The sequence below is a fragment of the Clarias gariepinus genome, chromosome 9 (genome assembly GCF_024256425.1).
Source record: "Clarias gariepinus isolate MV-2021 ecotype Netherlands chromosome 9, CGAR_prim_01v2, whole genome shotgun sequence".
NCBI classification, from domain to species: Eukaryota; Metazoa; Chordata; class Actinopteri; order Siluriformes; family Clariidae; genus Clarias; species Clarias gariepinus.
The window spans coordinates 14,503,872-14,522,206 of record NC_071108.1 but is presented as its reverse complement, the minus strand read 5'-3'; the positions used below and the strand labels follow the sequence as shown (position 1 = coordinate 14,522,206).

The 18,335-nt window shown below is 36.9% G+C and overlaps 1 protein-coding gene across 2 annotated transcripts in view; it reads right to left on the bottom strand.

Annotated features, from left to right (window-relative positions):
* The window catches only part of itpr3 (inositol 1,4,5-trisphosphate receptor, type 3), a 37,379-nt gene that overhangs the window by 9,272 nt on the left and 9,772 nt on the right, over positions 1–18,335 (bottom strand). For both annotated transcript variants that reach the window (XM_053503638.1, XM_053503639.1), the window contains exons 11-44: positions 17,076–17,215; positions 16,861–16,960; positions 16,531–16,691; positions 16,147–16,288; positions 15,817–15,978; positions 15,433–15,605; positions 14,341–14,460; positions 13,979–14,161; positions 13,592–13,843; positions 13,207–13,351; positions 12,937–13,081; positions 10,480–10,673; positions 10,283–10,403; positions 10,129–10,183; positions 9,855–10,020; positions 9,391–9,717; positions 9,205–9,285; positions 8,759–8,878; positions 8,440–8,562; positions 8,144–8,344; positions 6,788–7,039; positions 5,701–5,826; positions 5,445–5,570; positions 4,892–5,012; positions 3,307–3,488; positions 3,047–3,195; positions 2,557–2,665; positions 2,069–2,156; positions 1,707–1,882; positions 1,434–1,596; positions 858–1,042; positions 523–723; positions 287–397; positions 18–113 (exon numbers count right to left, since the gene is read on the bottom strand). In XM_053503638.1, coding sequence (XP_053359613.1) covers positions 18–113; positions 287–397; positions 523–723; positions 858–1,042; positions 1,434–1,596; positions 1,707–1,882; positions 2,069–2,156; positions 2,557–2,665; positions 3,047–3,195; positions 3,307–3,488; positions 4,892–5,012; positions 5,445–5,570; positions 5,701–5,826; positions 6,788–7,039; positions 8,144–8,344; positions 8,440–8,562; positions 8,759–8,878; positions 9,205–9,285; positions 9,391–9,717; positions 9,855–10,020; positions 10,129–10,183; positions 10,283–10,403; positions 10,480–10,673; positions 12,937–13,081; positions 13,207–13,351; positions 13,592–13,843; positions 13,979–14,161; positions 14,341–14,460; positions 15,433–15,605; positions 15,817–15,978; positions 16,147–16,288; positions 16,531–16,691; positions 16,861–16,960; positions 17,076–17,215 — 5,196 coding nt within the window. The remainder of the gene's footprint in view (positions 1–17; positions 114–286; positions 398–522; positions 724–857; positions 1,043–1,433; positions 1,597–1,706; positions 1,883–2,068; positions 2,157–2,556; positions 2,666–3,046; positions 3,196–3,306; positions 3,489–4,891; positions 5,013–5,444; positions 5,571–5,700; positions 5,827–6,787; positions 7,040–8,143; positions 8,345–8,439; positions 8,563–8,758; positions 8,879–9,204; positions 9,286–9,390; positions 9,718–9,854; positions 10,021–10,128; positions 10,184–10,282; positions 10,404–10,479; positions 10,674–12,936; positions 13,082–13,206; positions 13,352–13,591; positions 13,844–13,978; positions 14,162–14,340; positions 14,461–15,432; positions 15,606–15,816; positions 15,979–16,146; positions 16,289–16,530; positions 16,692–16,860; positions 16,961–17,075; positions 17,216–18,335) is intronic.

Genomic DNA, 18,335 nt, shown 5'->3' with positions numbered 1-18,335 from the left:
CCAGGTAGTGGACTGACCAGTTCACGAGGTCGAAGGTTAATCAGAATCCTCTCTGCATTCTCACTGTCATGGCGACTCTCCATTAGAGCCAGTAAAAGCTTAGAGGCATTGTCCTGCAGACAAACACATTATTATAAAGTGCATTAAAATTGAAGAGACCGTGTATCATCTTTGTCGATATACATATATCAAATGTATTTCTAGTCTAATTTTTCTATTTTTTTTTAGGTTATGTATGTGAATTTATACTGTACCATTTCAAATGTTAATTTATAACACTTAATACCTTAAGCTGGAGCACCAACTCCATCCGGTAGCGACACAGAGGGCTGATGTCATTCAAAATCAAGGCAGTGATGATGTCAATGCCATTGCACTCGTGGGTTACAATGCAAGTCTTCAAGCAGAATGAATAAAGAAGTAAAATCAATGCAGATAGACATTTGTGCTTATTCATACAAAAATTCTTAATTAAAGTAGGTGTGTTTAGATAGTCAGGCATTCTATGGTTAATTGTCTGACCTGGTTCTCATGGCATGGTCCCTGACAATACTCTGTAAGCGTCTCCAGCGTCTGAGTGATCAACTCCACATTGTTTTCATTGATGTAGAGACCTAACAGACCCAAGCCCCCTGTAGTGCTCCCACACATGATGTCCAAGAACTGGAGTGTCTCACAGACCAGGTTATAATTTGTCTTGTTGTTCTGATTGCGAAGGAAACTCTGAGGCAATACAGTATTATTGGAATTAGTATGGAATTCTATTTAACCAAAAATGTTGACCAAACTTACAAACAAACCTGTATGCAAAATGTTAAACAACAAGCCACCATAAAAAAAATTAAGAAGTGGCTAACCTGTAGATCATGGTTGTGGTTTTCACAAAGAAGCTGAAGAAAGCGTAGAATAGGCTTCATGATTATGACTGAGGGGCCCATCTCAGTGTCCACCTCCTGCTGCTCAACGTGGTTAGCAGGAGCCAGGTCAATGGTACTCCTGCCATACTGGTCCATTTCTCCGGATGAATACATTGCGCCAGTCCCTAGAACAAGAGATAGAGTTCAACAAAGCCTTAGAATTTCACTCACTGACATTAATGTGAAAAAAATTTGCCAGCGTGACACAAACGTGAGTATATCTGAGTATATCTTCAGCAGTTTGTTTTAAAGCATACCCTTGGTCATCAGACTATGACTATCTGATGACTATTAATTTGCAGTCATCAGACTATGACTGCAAATGAATATTTCCTGCCATACAGATAAAATTTAACATAAACATCATGTTAACTTAAAATGATCCTTTTTTACCACTGTACTAAACAAACCACATCAATCCAATATTCACAGTATAAGCCCTCAAACAGCACAGTATGTAAGTATGTGATTAACACAATCTCTTCATAATAGCACCTTGTTTCTGTGCATTTTTACCTGCTTCCATATCTTTTTCATCTTTGGCTTTGTTGCTCATTTCACCCACATTGACTGATGTAGAGGCTTTGACATCCAACTGCGCAGTTCTCATATGATCATTAAGGACCTTAAAAAACTTCTCAGACTTGTTATCCCCCATCATCAGTTTGTAGAAGGAATTCTAGAGTATAAAAAAAAAAAAAATTAACTTTAAAGTGGTTTAGTCATTATTAATGTTAAATAAACTGAAAGCTAGAATTACAGGGCCAGCGATCATGTGTATATAAACACCTGTATTTCTGTGTTGCCTCCCTCTAAAAGACAGATGGCTAGCTCGATGCTCTCTTGAAAGATTCTTTCATTTTTGGTGCTTGTAATGATGTCTGTAAATAGTTTTGTTCCACCTTCTCTATCCAGACGACACTGTATTGCAGCCACAGCAGCCCAGTCTTTCTCAGCTTCTCCACCTAAAACACACACACAAACACACCTCACATTCCAAATGTGGTACGTTTTCTGACTTTAATCAGCAGTTCAGGAGTCACAAGAGTCATGGCGTAGGTATAAATACAGCATGTCTCCAATTCAAGATATTACTCTACTTAGTATACATTAATCATAACTACAATATTTAATACAAAACTGTAACAAACCTCCAGCTCCAAGTTCAGCAAGATCAGTTTTCATGCTCTTTTTGTTAAACAGGTAATTTTGCAACAGCACCTTTCTCAAGGCAATGCCCTTTAAAAATTAACATTAACACTAATTAGTGGATAAACAGTGGAAAATAAATTCTGAAACACATAAAAAGTCCTAAACCAAAACATACATAGTAATACACTACCTTAAAATTGAAAGGTTAGAGTTAATAACACTGCGTACAAATCAATGGCAGGACAAATAAAAGAACCAGTAAATGGTTCATCAAACAAGTACACTTCTCAGCCTTATTCATTTAGAGTCCAATTAAAATCTGAGAGTAGATAAAGTCCTTAGAAGCAATGATTTAGGCATTTATTTAAATGACTGTTAGATACTTGCCAATGATTAGTGCTTAAAAATGCTTAACTTTAATTACACATAACAAAAACAGCCATGTTTAAAAGCTTTTGGAAATGTAAATCGTGCTTTATCATCCAACCTTCTCATCAAAATCTATGTTGCGGATTAGCATCTCCTGTAGAGTCTTGAGGACCTTGATGCAGAGGTTCTCATCATTGCTCATCAGGACTTTGGTGTGCTGAATTAGTCTGGTGGATAGAGAGAGTACAGGACAGGAAAAACATTATGTCTGTCCCTCATTTTAAAGGTACTATATGTCCGGTAGCCGGACATTAGTAATTAGAACTTGTTTGCATCAGAGGAAAGCCAAGCAAAGCAAGTTTACATATTTTTTGTGCAAAATTCACTAAAACCATTATCTGCATTTACATTATATATTTATTTAGTAAAGACAATATCTGTATTTAGATTATTTTCTATGGGAAAATGAATGTATTTGAATCATTTAACAATTTAGCTGAGTTTTCACAGACTGGGTCACATAGATTGTACAAATCCTATGCCAGGTATTAACACATGAGTTGTACATTTTTACATCATTAATCATCATTTTGATGAAGATGTCTCACTTGGAAATAAAGCCTCCAGATTCACAGCGGTTGCGAGCATCGGAACCCTCTAAAAAGAGCAGCTCAGGCTGGTGGAGGACGTCCACTAGTACAGACAGTTCTGCATTAACCAGTGGCATTAACCGATCCTCCAGTGTGTTAATGACATCCTACAGTATGAGAGCAAAACAGTCAGTCTTTAAAAAACAGTACTTCTTTAAAATAGTTTCTTGCTCTTATTAGAATTTTATCTTTTTGCTTTCATACAGTTATATACAAACCTGCAGCTTCTCGATGATGTTCTTATAGTCCCATGGGTTGTTGGGGCCGGTGGGTCGTGTGGATCGCATGTTACTCTTATAGTTGAGGGTGGCACGAGCCAGAGCATTCATTGAACTGTTGTTCAGCATCACATTAACAAGGGCCTCTAAATCCACCGGCAGGCAGATGGATCTGATCTTTGCTATACAGAGACAGAACATTTATATATATATATATATATATATACAGTAAAACCTTGGATTGTGAGTAACTCACTCTGCAAGCCTTTGCAAGACAAGGAATTTTTTAAAATGAATTTTAACTTAATAAACGAGCAATAAATTGATATAAGAGTAGAACTAAGCCAGTGGTTCCTCTCTCGCGCTACAGGATTATAGGTAATCATTTCCCATGCTCAGTCTTAGTGCGCGGGCATCACTCATACAGTCAACTTCCATGCGCATGTGTACTGTTTGTTATAATATTAGTGTGTGTGCGTGAGTGTCATTAGAGAGGTTCCATGCACACTTACGAAATCAGAGCAGTGTTTCCGTTAAAGTGTGAGTGTGTGTAAAAGTCATCCTATATAGAAGCCTCCTCTCTCCTCCTGCCTTCACAAACACAAACAAACACTAACAAAAACACTGCTCTGTCATGATTCTTTTCAAAGGTAAAGTACAGGTTAATTTGTTTAAAAGAAGTTGCCTGACAGAGCAGTGTTTCTGTTTGTGTGTACTGTATGTGTGCATGTGTGTGTGACAGAAAGTCATCCCACACAGTACTGTAGCTCCCTCTCCCCTCAGATATAAGAGAGGAGAGAGGGGGCTACAGTGTAAGACAAGAGGAGGGAGGGAGTTGTTCTACACAGTAGCCCCCTCTTTCCTGTTGTCTTACTTCACACACTTGCACAAACACTAATGGAAGCAATCAGGATTTTAATATGTAAAGTGCAGGTTGGTTAGTTTTATTTTCACTTTCTTTTGTTTTAATTATTTTTATATTAATATTTTTGGGTTATGGAACAAATCATCTCTTATGGGGAAATTCTGTTTGATATACAAGCATGCTTCCAGAACGATTTATGCTCACAATCCAAGGTTTGACTGCACACACTTGGCATCCCCTCATCCGCCTCCCTTCCTACAGTACCCTGATGTGCCCATCACTCTGAAACAGAGTAAATTTCGACTCATCAGACCACAAGACCTTTTTTAATGCTCTGCAGTCCTTTATATATGTTCCCTAGCAAATTTAAGCCTTTTTTTTCAATTAGCCTCACCAATAAGTGGGTTTATGGCTACACAGCTGTTTAATATGGTTTAGCTAGCATAACATAATTTAACACTCACTGCATCAGTGCGGGTTAAATAACAAGGTGCCAGCTGACCCATATTAATCAATGCAGTAATTATCTAATTATTATCTTAGTTATTTACTTAGTTAAATCCAAGTGGTGCCTTTTTTTGGGCAGGCAGTGTATTTTTTATTTAAAAAACATCATTTATTATCCACTGTTTAAAGTGGTAAAGGTAAAAAATGTAACCAGAGAAGTTTTAATTGCAGCAAAATATTTTTTGTGTGTCAGAACAAATAGCACTTCTATACCAGTCACAGCCAGAGTTCTAATGCAGCTTTCTACTAGTCCCTTTTGCTGGGCCTGAAGCCAGGAACAGTCCATTAGGCGCATGGTAGACTGCAGCAACTTTGTCACCATATCATAATGAGCCTGAAAAAACACAGATGTAAACACAAACAATATTAATAATGAATTTTTCTAGTTATTAGGGGCGTCTTTGGCTGCTACAATTGCAATTTTTTTCACTTTTATTTTAACTTTTATCCTTCCTGATTGCTGATGACAGATATATTTGGAATCTGCCTCATTTTCAAATTCAGCAAAATGCTGATCAAAATTAATTAACACATTTAAAAACTGCCGTAAATTTGACTATTTTAGAAGAGTTTGTGCATGATACATCGCAGGGTAGACACGCTCACACTGGGCAATAAGGGAAGGCCAATCAACCTAATCTGCATATTTTGGACTTTAGGAGGAAATAAGAGTACTCTTAGAGAGAAACCCACCGAGCATGGGGAGAACAATATTCACACTGACCCATGGCAACCCCACAAATTAAATATAAATCAGAAGGTTTACCTGCAGAGAGGCGCTGTTTTCAGAGAAAGGTGAGCTGAAGAAGGCGTTTATAGTATCCAGCACAACCATAATAACATACTTCTCCAGCACTGGGTCTTGTAGCCGCTTCTCACGGTTAATACACATCTAAAAGACAAAAGATATTATCTAAGGTCTAAAGAAAATCCTTTAACAGCAGTTCAAAACCAAAATTTATTTTTAAAAATGACAACAGCTAATGTGGGTTATTCAAGGTTTGATTTGAAGCGTGTCTTACCCTAGCCATGTCTATCAGAAAATTGTCAAACAAGTTCCATATGTGGTTGCTGGTATAGATCTCCTTCATTTCCACTTCTGTATCCACATAGCAGTGGTTCACAAAATTTACATACGCGATTTTCACCTGAGACATAAAAAGCAACAGTAAAGAGTAAGCAATTGCATTGTCTATCCTCAACTAACTCTCCATACATACATATACTGTGCATATACATCGATTAGGGTTAAGTAACATGTTGCCAGCAAAATCATATTAATTAGGGATATACTGCTCAGCCAAAAAAAAGTCACCACCTCATTTCATTGTATAATTACTGCTGAACTGCTGAAGTCATTTAACCCTAACTAATGCAGTGAGTAGCTTCTCATTTCCTAAATACCCATGTCAGAAGTCATGTCCCGTGGTCATGGCAAATAAACATGGCCGTTTCAGAAGGGGCAAATTATTATCCTGCATCAAGCTAAGAAAGCACCTAAAGAAAATCTTTAACTTTCCAGTTTTGGGTGAGTCTGTGCTCATGATAGCCTCAGATTTTCGTTTTTGGCTGACAGGATTGAATGACCACCTGGTCTTCTGCTGCTGTAGCCCATCCACTTTAAGTTTCAGGTCTCTTCAATTGTTTTTCTTTAAATTGAAATAAATTAAACTGGGCATTCTGAGGTTGCTCACTATGTTTGTAAAGAGGGATTAGTTGAGTCCTATACTCAACTAATGTATATACTCAACTACAGTATATAGTTCCTGGCAGCCAAAACCAATGTGGCCTTTTTCACACTATTGCGTGTAAACTGTAAAAACTGCTGTGTGTGTGAAAGAAAAAAAAAAAGATCAGCAGTATAATTCTTGCATTTAAGTTTACTGCGTTAACGGTTTCCTGCCTCGATCAGGTGAAAGGAAAAACTGTAACATCTTGGCCAGCTGTGCAACTATCATACATTTTAAGAGAGAACCAGCAAACCAATTAGCCACAGACTTCATAAGTTTCCCACAGAAAGCCTAATTCAATCAAATATTTTTAATGTAGCTTGAAATAGTAACATTGTTATACATGTAAGACGTTATACATACAGTAAAGCCATGTTACCTCAGTGATGCAGTCCTCGTGTGTTACGACCCTAATAATGTCCTCCAGGGGCAGCAGTGAGGTGCATTTGATCTCAGTGTAGACGTTTTTGCCCTCAGCACACGCAGCCAGCAGCTCCACCAATGAAATATGGTAACGCAGTGGGCTTTCCTCCTGCACCCCCTCTCTGGCCTCAATCATGAACTCCAGCATTTTGTCAAAAGACTTAGTATCATTGTAGAAGACTACTACATCATCACCTGAATTTGATAGCTGCAATATTGAGTAAGAGATTAACATCATTAGATGCGTTTTATTATATTAAATGGATTTCTCACTGAAGGAGAGGGGTTAGTGACATTTCTTAAGAATGTTCTGAGTTATTGTCAGTGTTTAAAGTTGCACTTATATTATCAAGATGTAAATATAAAGGCATCTTGACATTTGAATGTACGATTCATTTAATTTGATATTCTATGATATACACTGCCACTGTTCTGAAAAAAAAAATTTAAAGCAGAAATGTAGATAATTGTATGATATATATAGAGTTTATTGGCTGGTTTATTAGGTGCACCTTCCTTACACCAACAAATAGTGCCCTTTTAATTAGAATAAACCATCATATGTCATCTTCAAGCTATGCAATTTATGTTTCCTCTTACTTCGTTGTGCAACATTCTGACCACTTCTGCAGAATAATAATTGGATAGTGGACTATTCTCAGCACACATCAAGTAAGGACATGGTGTGTGTGGTGAGTATCAAATAGAACAATATTACTTGACCTGAATGTCATGGCCTGGATAAAATTAATCCACCAGTCAGTAATATTCAGACATTGCTGTCAGAATGCAGAAAATGCTTAAAATAAAATAGACATAAATCCAGTCATATGTAAGTTAGTAGCCCCTCTTTTTAATTCCATGTGTTTTGCGTAAAATCAAAGTAAAAATCTTCGGATGTGTTTCTGCGTCCTTTTTCACATAAACAAGTAAAATTAAAAGAGGGGTACTAACATTTACATATGACTGTGTAGATTCATAGCATTCAGCTCATGCTCATAGACTGCCTTCTAAAGTGATGTTAGAAGTCAATAGTGATTGTATGGTGGCCTCATCCCTTGCACAATGGCAAATTCTGCATAGCAACAGGCTACATTGAGTAATTTCATAGCTCATATGATGGGTAATACTGTACATGTAATTACAAGGAACATATACCTAATAAACTGACACATAATTAGACATAAAATACAAACGTCTTTACACTTTAAAACCCTTAAGAAGCTAGACAGTTTGTGTTAATTACAGTATACAAGCTTTCTAAGATGAAAAATATGTAACATGACATTGTACGTCACTTGTTCACCCATACCTCTGTCATAATCATATCTTGGCATTTCTTCACGTACTTCCCCTCAGCCTTGATAATGGTGTGCAGGAAGTTGAGGTATTGCACATGGCGCCCATGAGTGGCCAAGCATTTCATGAAGTGATGTAGGACGGTCTCACTGACTTCTGAGCAAAGCTGGTAGTTATTACAGAAGATATGTTGCACTGTTTCTGCTTCCAGAACCTTTTAAAGACGGAAAAAAAAAATCAGAATTTTTGCATTAGTACTCTATTAGTTTTAATTCTCTATTTTATATATAACGTATAAGTTCAGCTTACTCCAGGGGTAAGAAAGAGGCTAAGGTGTTCATGAAGGAGAGTTTGATTTTCTTGGTTTCCAATGCAGAACCTTTGCAGGAAAACGTGAGTGAACTTAATGATCTCCTGCATTTTTTTGTCAGTCTGTCAATAGAGAGAACCATTGAAAGGACTGGTGTGTTTTGTAAAAAAAAAATTGCTATTAAACATAACAGGTGAACACTAAACATTAGCTCAATAACTTATCTTTAAGAAATGATTTAAAGCAAGGTTGCAATTCTATAAAATAATATACAGTAAGACTGTGATAACCAGTACTGTACACAGTACGACTACTTACCCGATCATAAGGGACCTGCAGCAGGTCCAACATGACCTTATGGGCCCCCATGTTTTTCAGAAGTCTTTGCTGCTTCTTGAACACCCCAGAGTTACACATTTTATTTAAGCGCTCCAGGATCTAAATTGGAAAAAATAGGTGATTTCATTTAATACGTAGAATTTCCTCAACTTTACCTCCAGCAAAATTCACTATTTACTTATTTTTAGACATACATTACTGTCCAGGGTGTGTGCAAACAAAACACTGGAGTAAAAAAACAAAACAATTCCTGCTTTTCGTCCCTTTTTACATTGTATTCTCTGGCATGGCTTGGCAGTAGCTCATCATCAGGTATGATAAAGCATGATCTGGGGGTATTGCAGCTGGAGCCTTAACAACCACATTTTGAAAAACAAATAGCAAAATACAGAACAAATTTAACTTTAATTAGTAGTTCAACAAACCTCCTTGACATTTTGATAGCTTTCATTGCTCTTTTCAAGTTTTTCTTTGGATGGACCAGGCTCAGCATTTTCGGTGGAGGCCTAGGGAAAACAAATTCTTTCATTTACAAAAACAATGTACTTCAATAAGGAGTTTTGTAGAAATGTGGTTAAACCTGGCAAACCAGTTGGCAGGCAAAAAGTCACCTTATCATCTTTTTTATCTTTTTTTTCCTCTTTGTCCTTTTTTCCATCCTTGTCTTTTTTTTCTTCCTTGTCCACCTTTCCCTCCTTGTCTTTTTTCTCTTCTTTGTCTTTTTTATCATCCTTGGCCTTTTTCTCTTCACCGTCTTTTTTCTCTTCCTTATCTTTTTTATCATCCTTTTTATCTTTCTTCTTATCTTTCTTCTTGTCTGAGCCGCTTTTTTTGACAACCCAAAGCTCAGACTTCTCCACTATGGTGCGTAGACGTTCCAAATCGAGTTTAATGGCCTTGTAGTTGTCCACATCCTGCTCAGAGATTAGAAGCTGGACCTAACGCACAAACATAAAACAGTTATTAGTAGTTCAGAATCGATTTAAGTAATAAATGGACTGTTAGATGGACTGTTAGCCAAATGATGCCTTTATTTTATTTTGGTCAGAGAGTTTGGTGTGTCATTGTGACTTGCCTGTTTAAATGTCTGAAGGACTTCCTGTCTCTGGCTGAAATGTTTGAAGAGCAGTTGCAGTGCCCCAGAAACCAGTGGAGGGTAATCATGCATCATGAGATGGGTGAGGACACGCAGAAACATCCGTCCCCCCTCATCATCCACTTCTAGTATGCTGTTTGCTTTGCTAAAGTGGAACAAGTCCAAACATGCTAATGAGAACCAACTTATTCTTCTAGCATAATGAATACTGCTCAGCAATAATGAGGAAAAATGAAGACTATTCACCACATACCCAACTCCAAACATGGCCTCGGCCTGTTCCCCTATGAGCTGCAGGTTCATTGTTGCTGATAAGAATCAAACCATGCAAAATTATTATTATTATTATTATTATTTTACAATAAAGTGTTATTTGTTTTAACATTGTTTTGAAAAATATTACTTACCTGCATTCTCGACTGCTGATGTTGCATCTGCATCTGCCATGGGATATACCTCCACAAACTCCTTTTTAAAGACAGAGAGCAGGAACGACAGTCTGTAGTCCAGGCGCACATTCAGGATAAACTACACAGAAGAATCAATAGGAGATTAGAGGTTCTGATTAGACTGGCCATAAACAAGTGTGAATGTAAATTCAAACCTGTAAGATTTCCAGTATCTTTAGTTTGGTGTCCATGACTGTGATGTCCTGGTTGTCAATGCTGTCCTTAGTGCGCGTCTGGCCATCCATACCCATCATACTGCCACCGGTAAGCATCATGGACTGCTTTTTGCTAAGCACCATGGTGGACACCATTTGGCCCATTCCATGGATAGAGCGCCGAATATTCTTAGCTGAGGTAGAAAAAAAAAAAAAAAAAAAAAACATATCATATCCTATGTGAGTAGCCTGATATCAGGGGTGTTAACAACACTATATAAAGTTACAGGAAATAATGTATTTACAGTATCTAGATTAATACATTTTCGCTCTTATCTCAACAAATAAAAATACTTTTATTAATTAATTTTTATTACAAGTCCAGGCTATTAACCTGATAAATTAAGTTTTTGTCCAACCCTCGAAAAATGATAGAGACAGAAACTGCCTACATTTGACTACATCTGCCTACTGACAGCTGTTTAACTGCACACATTTTCCACCTTATGCACAGAACTATTGCACTGTGACCCTTACTTCAGTACCGTCAATTAATCAACAGGAAAGTACGGTGGCCCTGAAGTGCAGAACAAATTAACAAAATAACAAAACCCAAAACAAAATAACAAATTCCAAACCAAATTAACAAAACGGAAAACAAACTAAAAACCAAATAACAAAACCCAAAACTATTTTTTTTGGCGGGGGGGAGTTTGGGGTTTTGTTTTTGGTTTTGTTATTTTGTTTTCGGATTTGTTAATTTGGTTTTGAATTTGTTAATTTGTTTTCCGTTTTGTTAATTTGTATTGCACTTCTCGGCCAGTCCGATACAAACCGGAAAAGGTAGGTATAGTTAGCTTACCGCTAATTGGACGAGACATCTGTCACTCAAGATATACAGGAAGTACTGTAGTAGCGGTAGATTCGTGTGTGAATGTGCAAACATTATTGTCGTCAAAATATACAGGAAGTAGGAACTTGTTTCTTTATCTTTGTTTCTTGTGTGTTCTGCTTCACTTTAAACTATGATGGCCGTGAAGTGCAAAAGAACTAACAAAACTGACTTCAGGGCCACCGTAAGTATGCCATATTTGAAACCACAATAATGTTTGCACATTCATACACACACAAATCTACCGCTACTACAGTACTTCCTATAGTACTATAGTAAGCATTTCATTCGCTAACTATACCTACCTTTTCCGGTTTGTATCGGACTGGCCGAGAAGTGCAATACAAATTAACAAAACGGAAAACAAATTAACAAATTCAAAAACAAATTAACAAATCCGAAAAACAAAATAACAAAAACAAAAAACAAAACAACAAAACTCCCCCTCTCAAAAAAAAATAGTTTGGGGTTTTGTTATTTGGTTTTTAATTTGTTTTCCGTTTTGTTAATTTGTATTGCACTTATCGGCCAGTCAGATATTAGTTATTTTGTTTTCTGTTTTGTTAATTTGGTTTTGAATTTGTTATTTTGTTTCGGGTTTTGTTATTTTGTTTTCAGTTTTGTTAATTTGTTTTGCACTTCAGGGCCACCGTACGAAAGCTTACATATCCTTATTCATCCCAATTTCCTTAATTTCCTATACAAAATGCTTTACACAGAAACAAGTTTAAGCTCATTTAAACTTTTTTTAAAAGGTTCATGATATATAGTACTGTGCAAAGCTCCTAATTGTCCCCTAATTTTGCTTGCAAAGAGCTTACTTTACTTTTTTTTATGTAGTCTTGAGGGCTAGTTCTTCAGTCTTCCTTAAGTACTTTTTGGCTCTGATTTTTGGCTCTGATTTTCAGTCCAGTCCCTGTTGCTGACCACTTTCAAAATAATGTTTTATTTGTTAACCCTTAAAGTAATCTGTGAATCATTTAAGCATAAAAATCCTCTAACTTAAGACATAGAACAGTGAGAAACAGGTGCCGATGATGACAGATGATGAGGTCGGTGATTAGTATACTGGTGATGCTGAATACTGAGTGGTTGGAACAGATACAGTAAGAAGGAAAAGGAGGTTGTTCCTAAAGTTGGTACATGGACAACCAATTTTAAATAGCATCTTTATGTTTATCTTTGCAGTCTGTCGAAGTAAAACATTTGTTCCCATTTATTTTATTTAATGAACATAATTACATTTAATTTACTTTTATTTTATTTTTGCAGAAATGGAGCTCATTAAAAATAATCAGAAATTAAACAAAAAAAGTTGGCTAATAAGTTTAAATTCATCACGTTAAAAATAAAGCACTTAATCACTACATATCATTACTAAGCTACTGACACATGACTGCAGTAAAACAGAGTGTCAGAGTAACAATAGCTGCTGTTTTTTAAAAATGACATAAGGAATGTTTTGTAACAATGTAAGAAAACCCATTCCTGGGATTTGAGAACGTCAATCCTAAACCCTTCTGAACTTACTTGCATTTAAACCTGCCATTGGTTTGAGTACTTACTGTTGCCATCTTCAGTGAAAGTAGGAGGCACCACAGCATTGTTGGGAATGCAGTCGATGATACCCAGAAGTGTGCGCGTCAGTCGTAAAAGCTCAAAGAAGCTGTAGAAGCCAAAGTAGATAAGATGTCGGGCAAGACTCACCACCTAAGAAAGGATACAATGTGGAAACCAATGATAAAAACCTAGACTAGTGTAACTTTATACACATAAAAACAGGGTACAAGCACAATGTTAAAGGTATTACAGTAATAATCAACCCGGAGTTGTACCTCATAGGTTAATTTATTTTTCTCTCCATCAGCAAAAGGCAAGACATCAATAAGGACATTGTTGAGATACTCCTCCATAAAAGCCATGGTGTTGGCAAACTTGTTCTTCTTGTTATCTCTTGAGTAGTCCATATGGGAATCATAACTAGAAAAAAATGCAAAAAATTTAGATTTAGATCCAACAATCTTCATGGCCTTAAACATTTTCATGAGTGTGTGGGTCTAGTGTTTTGCTCACTCTTGCTCAGTGACTAAACGTAAATGTTAAATGTAAACAGAATGTGCAAGACCAAGTGGGGTGCACATTACATTGCAATATGCATATGATACCCAAAAATATCTTATCTATACAGCTAGATGTAGCAATTATGTGCAATGATCATACTCCTTGATGCTTATGGAGGTGGGGATCTCACTCCAGAGGCGTGCAAATTTAACAGGCGTCACAAGCTCCTGAGGGTCGCGGTCTACATGGCCGTGCAGCATAAGTCTACAGAAAGATGCCCGCAGGTCATAAGGAAGAGACTCATCCATCATGCAGAGCAGAATCAGCTCCACATCTAGATACTTTGAGATCTCATCGATTGCCAGATACTGACGGTCTGAACACATCTGAGCATATAGCTTCAGCTGATATCTAGAGGAGAAAAGATCAGGTCATACATTATTCTGAGCCATAAAATAAAAGGCATAAACATGTTTTAAAAGACTACTTAGATTGAAAATAATTTCTACAGCAGTTTTTCTCCATTTCTCCTTCAGAAAGGAATACCTGTAGTATGTCAGCACACTCTGATCATGGGTATTTCCTTGTCGCGCCTCATGTGCAAGTTGCCGAATGCTTTTCTGATGAGTCTCATTAGATTTATCAGTCCAAACCAACCATACCTCAATCTCTTCGACATAGTCTTCTATATAGCCAGGCGTGTGATGGTTCACCTTTGCAGGACGTCGCCTGTGCATATATACATGTACACATAAACTTGTGTTTTGTTTAAATCAAACAAACATCTACTGACTGATAGAGTACAGTTATATTTCAATGAGCTGCCAAAATAGTACCACTTTTTCTTCAATGCTTGTTCTTATTTTTTCAGCTTTTCAAAGAGTACTTACAGGTTTTAAAGGACTTACTCTGTTTTAATCAGAATATCCTGGTTTTTGGGATCTAGCACACATTTGCAGATCAGCTCTTGTGTCACTGGGATGGCAACATAATTTGATACACACAGGTCTGACAAGTAATCCAGAAACCTAGAGAAAACCACATTGTTAGAAAGACCTTCAGAATACAGTCACGCATTTACATTAAGCAGGATTGGATTACAACATCTCATTTTCAAGAACTGATCCAATCCGAAAGGTAAAATCCAAACAGATTACTTTTGAACCACTGGGCCCTAGAGTTCACATTTAAGCTGACCATATCAGGTTCCTCCTTTGACAATCAAGAACAGGAAGTTGAAGCTATTATCAGTACAGACTCATGTAAACTGGACATTTAGAGATAGACAGTTGTGCAGAAAACCTGTATAAATTAGCGGGTGGACAGAGGTTCCTAATAAAATACACAGTAAGTATAGATGCGAGTATGTGAACATTATTAATTAAACCCTTTATCAAACAAAATGTGCAGGGCAGAGTAACAAAAAAATTCATCCTCCTATTATTTGATGTCAGGTAACATGAGGAACATACACATGCCTTGATTGTTGGGGGGTGCACAATTTGTTTCTGCACAACTGGGCTATTTTATTATTAAATGGAAAGGATTAACAGTAGATATGGATCAATTGCACGCAAACAAAAGTACTGGATATCAGCACAGCTGTGATCACAGACAACCTGCTCTTCAGCAAGTAATCACGACCCTACTAATATTCTGTACATCAGCACAATTGCTCAAGTTGTATTGCATTACTCAAAAGATTTATAAGCAAGAAAACAACAGCTTTTTCTAAATATCACTAAAATGCACTACTGGAACACCATTTCTCCTATTAAATTAATAAACTGAAATTAATTGTACAGTAAATCCATTACAATACACCCACAGTAGTTTTTTTTTTTTTTTTTTCATACAGAGAAATTGCAAAACAGAAGGACATTTTCCTCTATTCTGCCCCAAAACAAAGAAAAATGCAAACTGTATGATATTATCATGGTGTACTATAGTATTATCATCTTGGAAACCACACAGAAAACTGAGACCGTAACAGCACTAACCTGGGCTCTCTGTTCCTGCGCACCAAGTTAACGAAGGTCTCAACCTCAGTTTTAGTGATGTGTTTCTCTAAAAGCTTGCGGTTGTTATGCAACAGGGCTGTGATCGTGTCCTCAGCCAGAATGTCATAGCCGATCTGAGACTGCATTAACCCAAACTGCTTGGCTATGTCCTCCTAAAGACAGGAAGAAAAAAGAAACAGGTTCCAACCTGACGCTATTTCATGTCACGTGATACTCACCGCTATGACTGATGGTCACCAAAAGTAAATCCTTTACACTTTAACTCCTTTGTTCAAATAGTATATGCCATATAGTATTCTTGTGTATAGCGTTGATTTGATAATCACTACAAAGATTGCATAGTACTGTTTTATGTGTTTATACCTGGTTTTTGCGGTAATCCTCCTGGGAGTGGCGGAGGATTCTGTAGCACAGCCGCAGCATGTACTGATATGGCGTATTCTTCTGATCTGCCAGTTCCTCCAGCTTCAACAGAGGTGGTTCTTCTCCTCTTTCTTTAAACGGAGTCTTAATGATCCCAAAAATCTAATTTTAAAAGGGACAAAAAGGTTACAACATCTGATCTAATGATGAACAGCAGGCATATGACTAAACCAAATTAATGTCTATATTTGCATTTTTGTCTTATTTGTAATTTGTTACTCTGCAATATTGCGGTACAGTGAAATGCTGCACACTTCTAGAACATAACACCTGTTTGATAATATGCTGCTCCCGCATTAGCTTCTGCCTCTCACGGTTGGCTTTGATCATCACCACATCCAGCACAGGCTGCCCGGTGTTCGTCTGGTCCACCACAAAAAACACAAGATCTTCCAGCAACTTAATGGCATACCTACACAATGAAATATCAATCATTAAAAAAGGAACAGATAAAAAAAACCTCTGGTGTTCCTGTGTTTTTTTAGCAGTGTACACATTTTCCATTAAGTATACACCCCCTGAGAGTCATTGAAGAGTCTACATGGAGACAGTATGCTGAATGCCTATACTCCAAAAGCAAGATTGGTTTTTCTATGGTTTTAAAATGTTCATCATTTTTTATTTAGTATTTTAGCTTTAATGTTTTTACTTGACCTCCTATCGTTTGGACTGAGATATCCAGCAGTAAATTTCTCCACAACTGTGCACAACATGGCACTGGCATCATTGGCAAAGTCCAGATCTCGAATCTCCATGGTGGGCACAGAGACAATGGCAAATGCCTCTTTGTCCTCTTTAGTGGCACATGTTCCCAGCTATAAGGGAAGAAAAAAAGAACTATAAACAATTGACGGAATACTATTTCCTACAGTTTAACTTTCAAAAGTACTTGAAAAATGTTGCAATGGTATAACTTCAATTTAAATAACTGATAAGAATTAAATTATTGTCATGAAAAAGATCAGTGGGATGAAATATTCTTACCATCAGACGAATGGGCCGCTCTTCATCAATGTCTATAGGCACATTAGTGCTTTGGATCCATGTGTTCGTACACAGATGTCGGAAACGTACATAAGAGTTTCTGTTAGGAGGAAAACAAAACATTTGCTCACAAAGCTGCTGTTTAAAAATGAAGAGACTTTGAATTTAGTCGATATGCATAATTGTTATTTAGATAGACAGCGACAGAACAGCACCTGGGCACAAATGAGTCAGTCTTCTGCAATGTGGTTGGGTCCAGTTCAAATAAAGATGCAATGTCATTTCCATGAGGCACTGCAACTAGTTGATATTTTATCCGTTCCCCCTGGCTCCTCTTGCTGTTGCGACTGTTGTCCTGAGGATTTGCAAATAATAATTTTAAAAAGAATCATAAATATTTTATGATCATGCCATAAGTGCAAACACGATTTGTCCCTGTTATGTTTATTATAATTGGTGCAGAAAGTAGCCTGGCGAAAGGTTGAGCAAAGGTTAAAGTGGTTGAGTTTATTTATAAGATAGTCGTAAAGTATATAAAATTAATGTATTAAAAATATTATTTAATAAGGATTGGGGATATTGCTCTTTTATCCAATCAGCGGGCCTTCTTGCATTGGCCCTGAATTTGTACGTACAACGAGCAATTCTGATTTTAATCCCACTGAACACCTCTGGTACCTTACTGTACGCATTCACATGCCCATTCACCTCTAGTGACTTACAGTACATAACAGAAAATCTGAAGAAAACCCCAGGCAGACATGCACAGAAACTCAAGATGGAACAGACATAATGCTTGGAAGTTTGAAATTGGTTCTGATAACCGTGACCCATCACATCAGGTCAGATATTACGTCACACAGGTTAGCTTTGCGCTACTGCTAATAGCGTGCAGTACGAAAAAAATATATCAAACCTTCAATTTCGGCAAGAAACGGGTGATAAATGTCCTGCTCCTTCAAAACAATTGAATTTTAATCTTAAATATTATTTTAAAACACTTTAGTGAACACTATCCAAACTGACTACTCCAGCTGTCATAGAAAAGTATGCATTATTTCACTTCAAACCTGTAATGCTGTCAAAGTTATTTTTAAGGATGGCAGTGAATTCCTGGTGTCAAAATGAGACAGAGGGTCCCTTTTTTCTTACTAAGTCAAAGAATCCCTATTTAAGTATTCTAAAGATGGGATTTCAACTGAGTTTTCCAAAACCTTCCTGATAATCAAATTTACACTGTCCGTATCTCATCAACCGGACATGATACAGTTTTATAAACTTGGTATCAAAATGAAACCTCCTGAACCAGGAACCTGAAAATATGCATAACTCAAATCATGCAAAATGCAATTTACTGTAATACATGACCTTATATGAAAGGAAATAAATATCAGTTATCTAGACGATTGTATTTATTTGTTACAGATAAAAAAAAATTTTTTACTTCTGTATGTGAGTAAATTAATAATTAACAG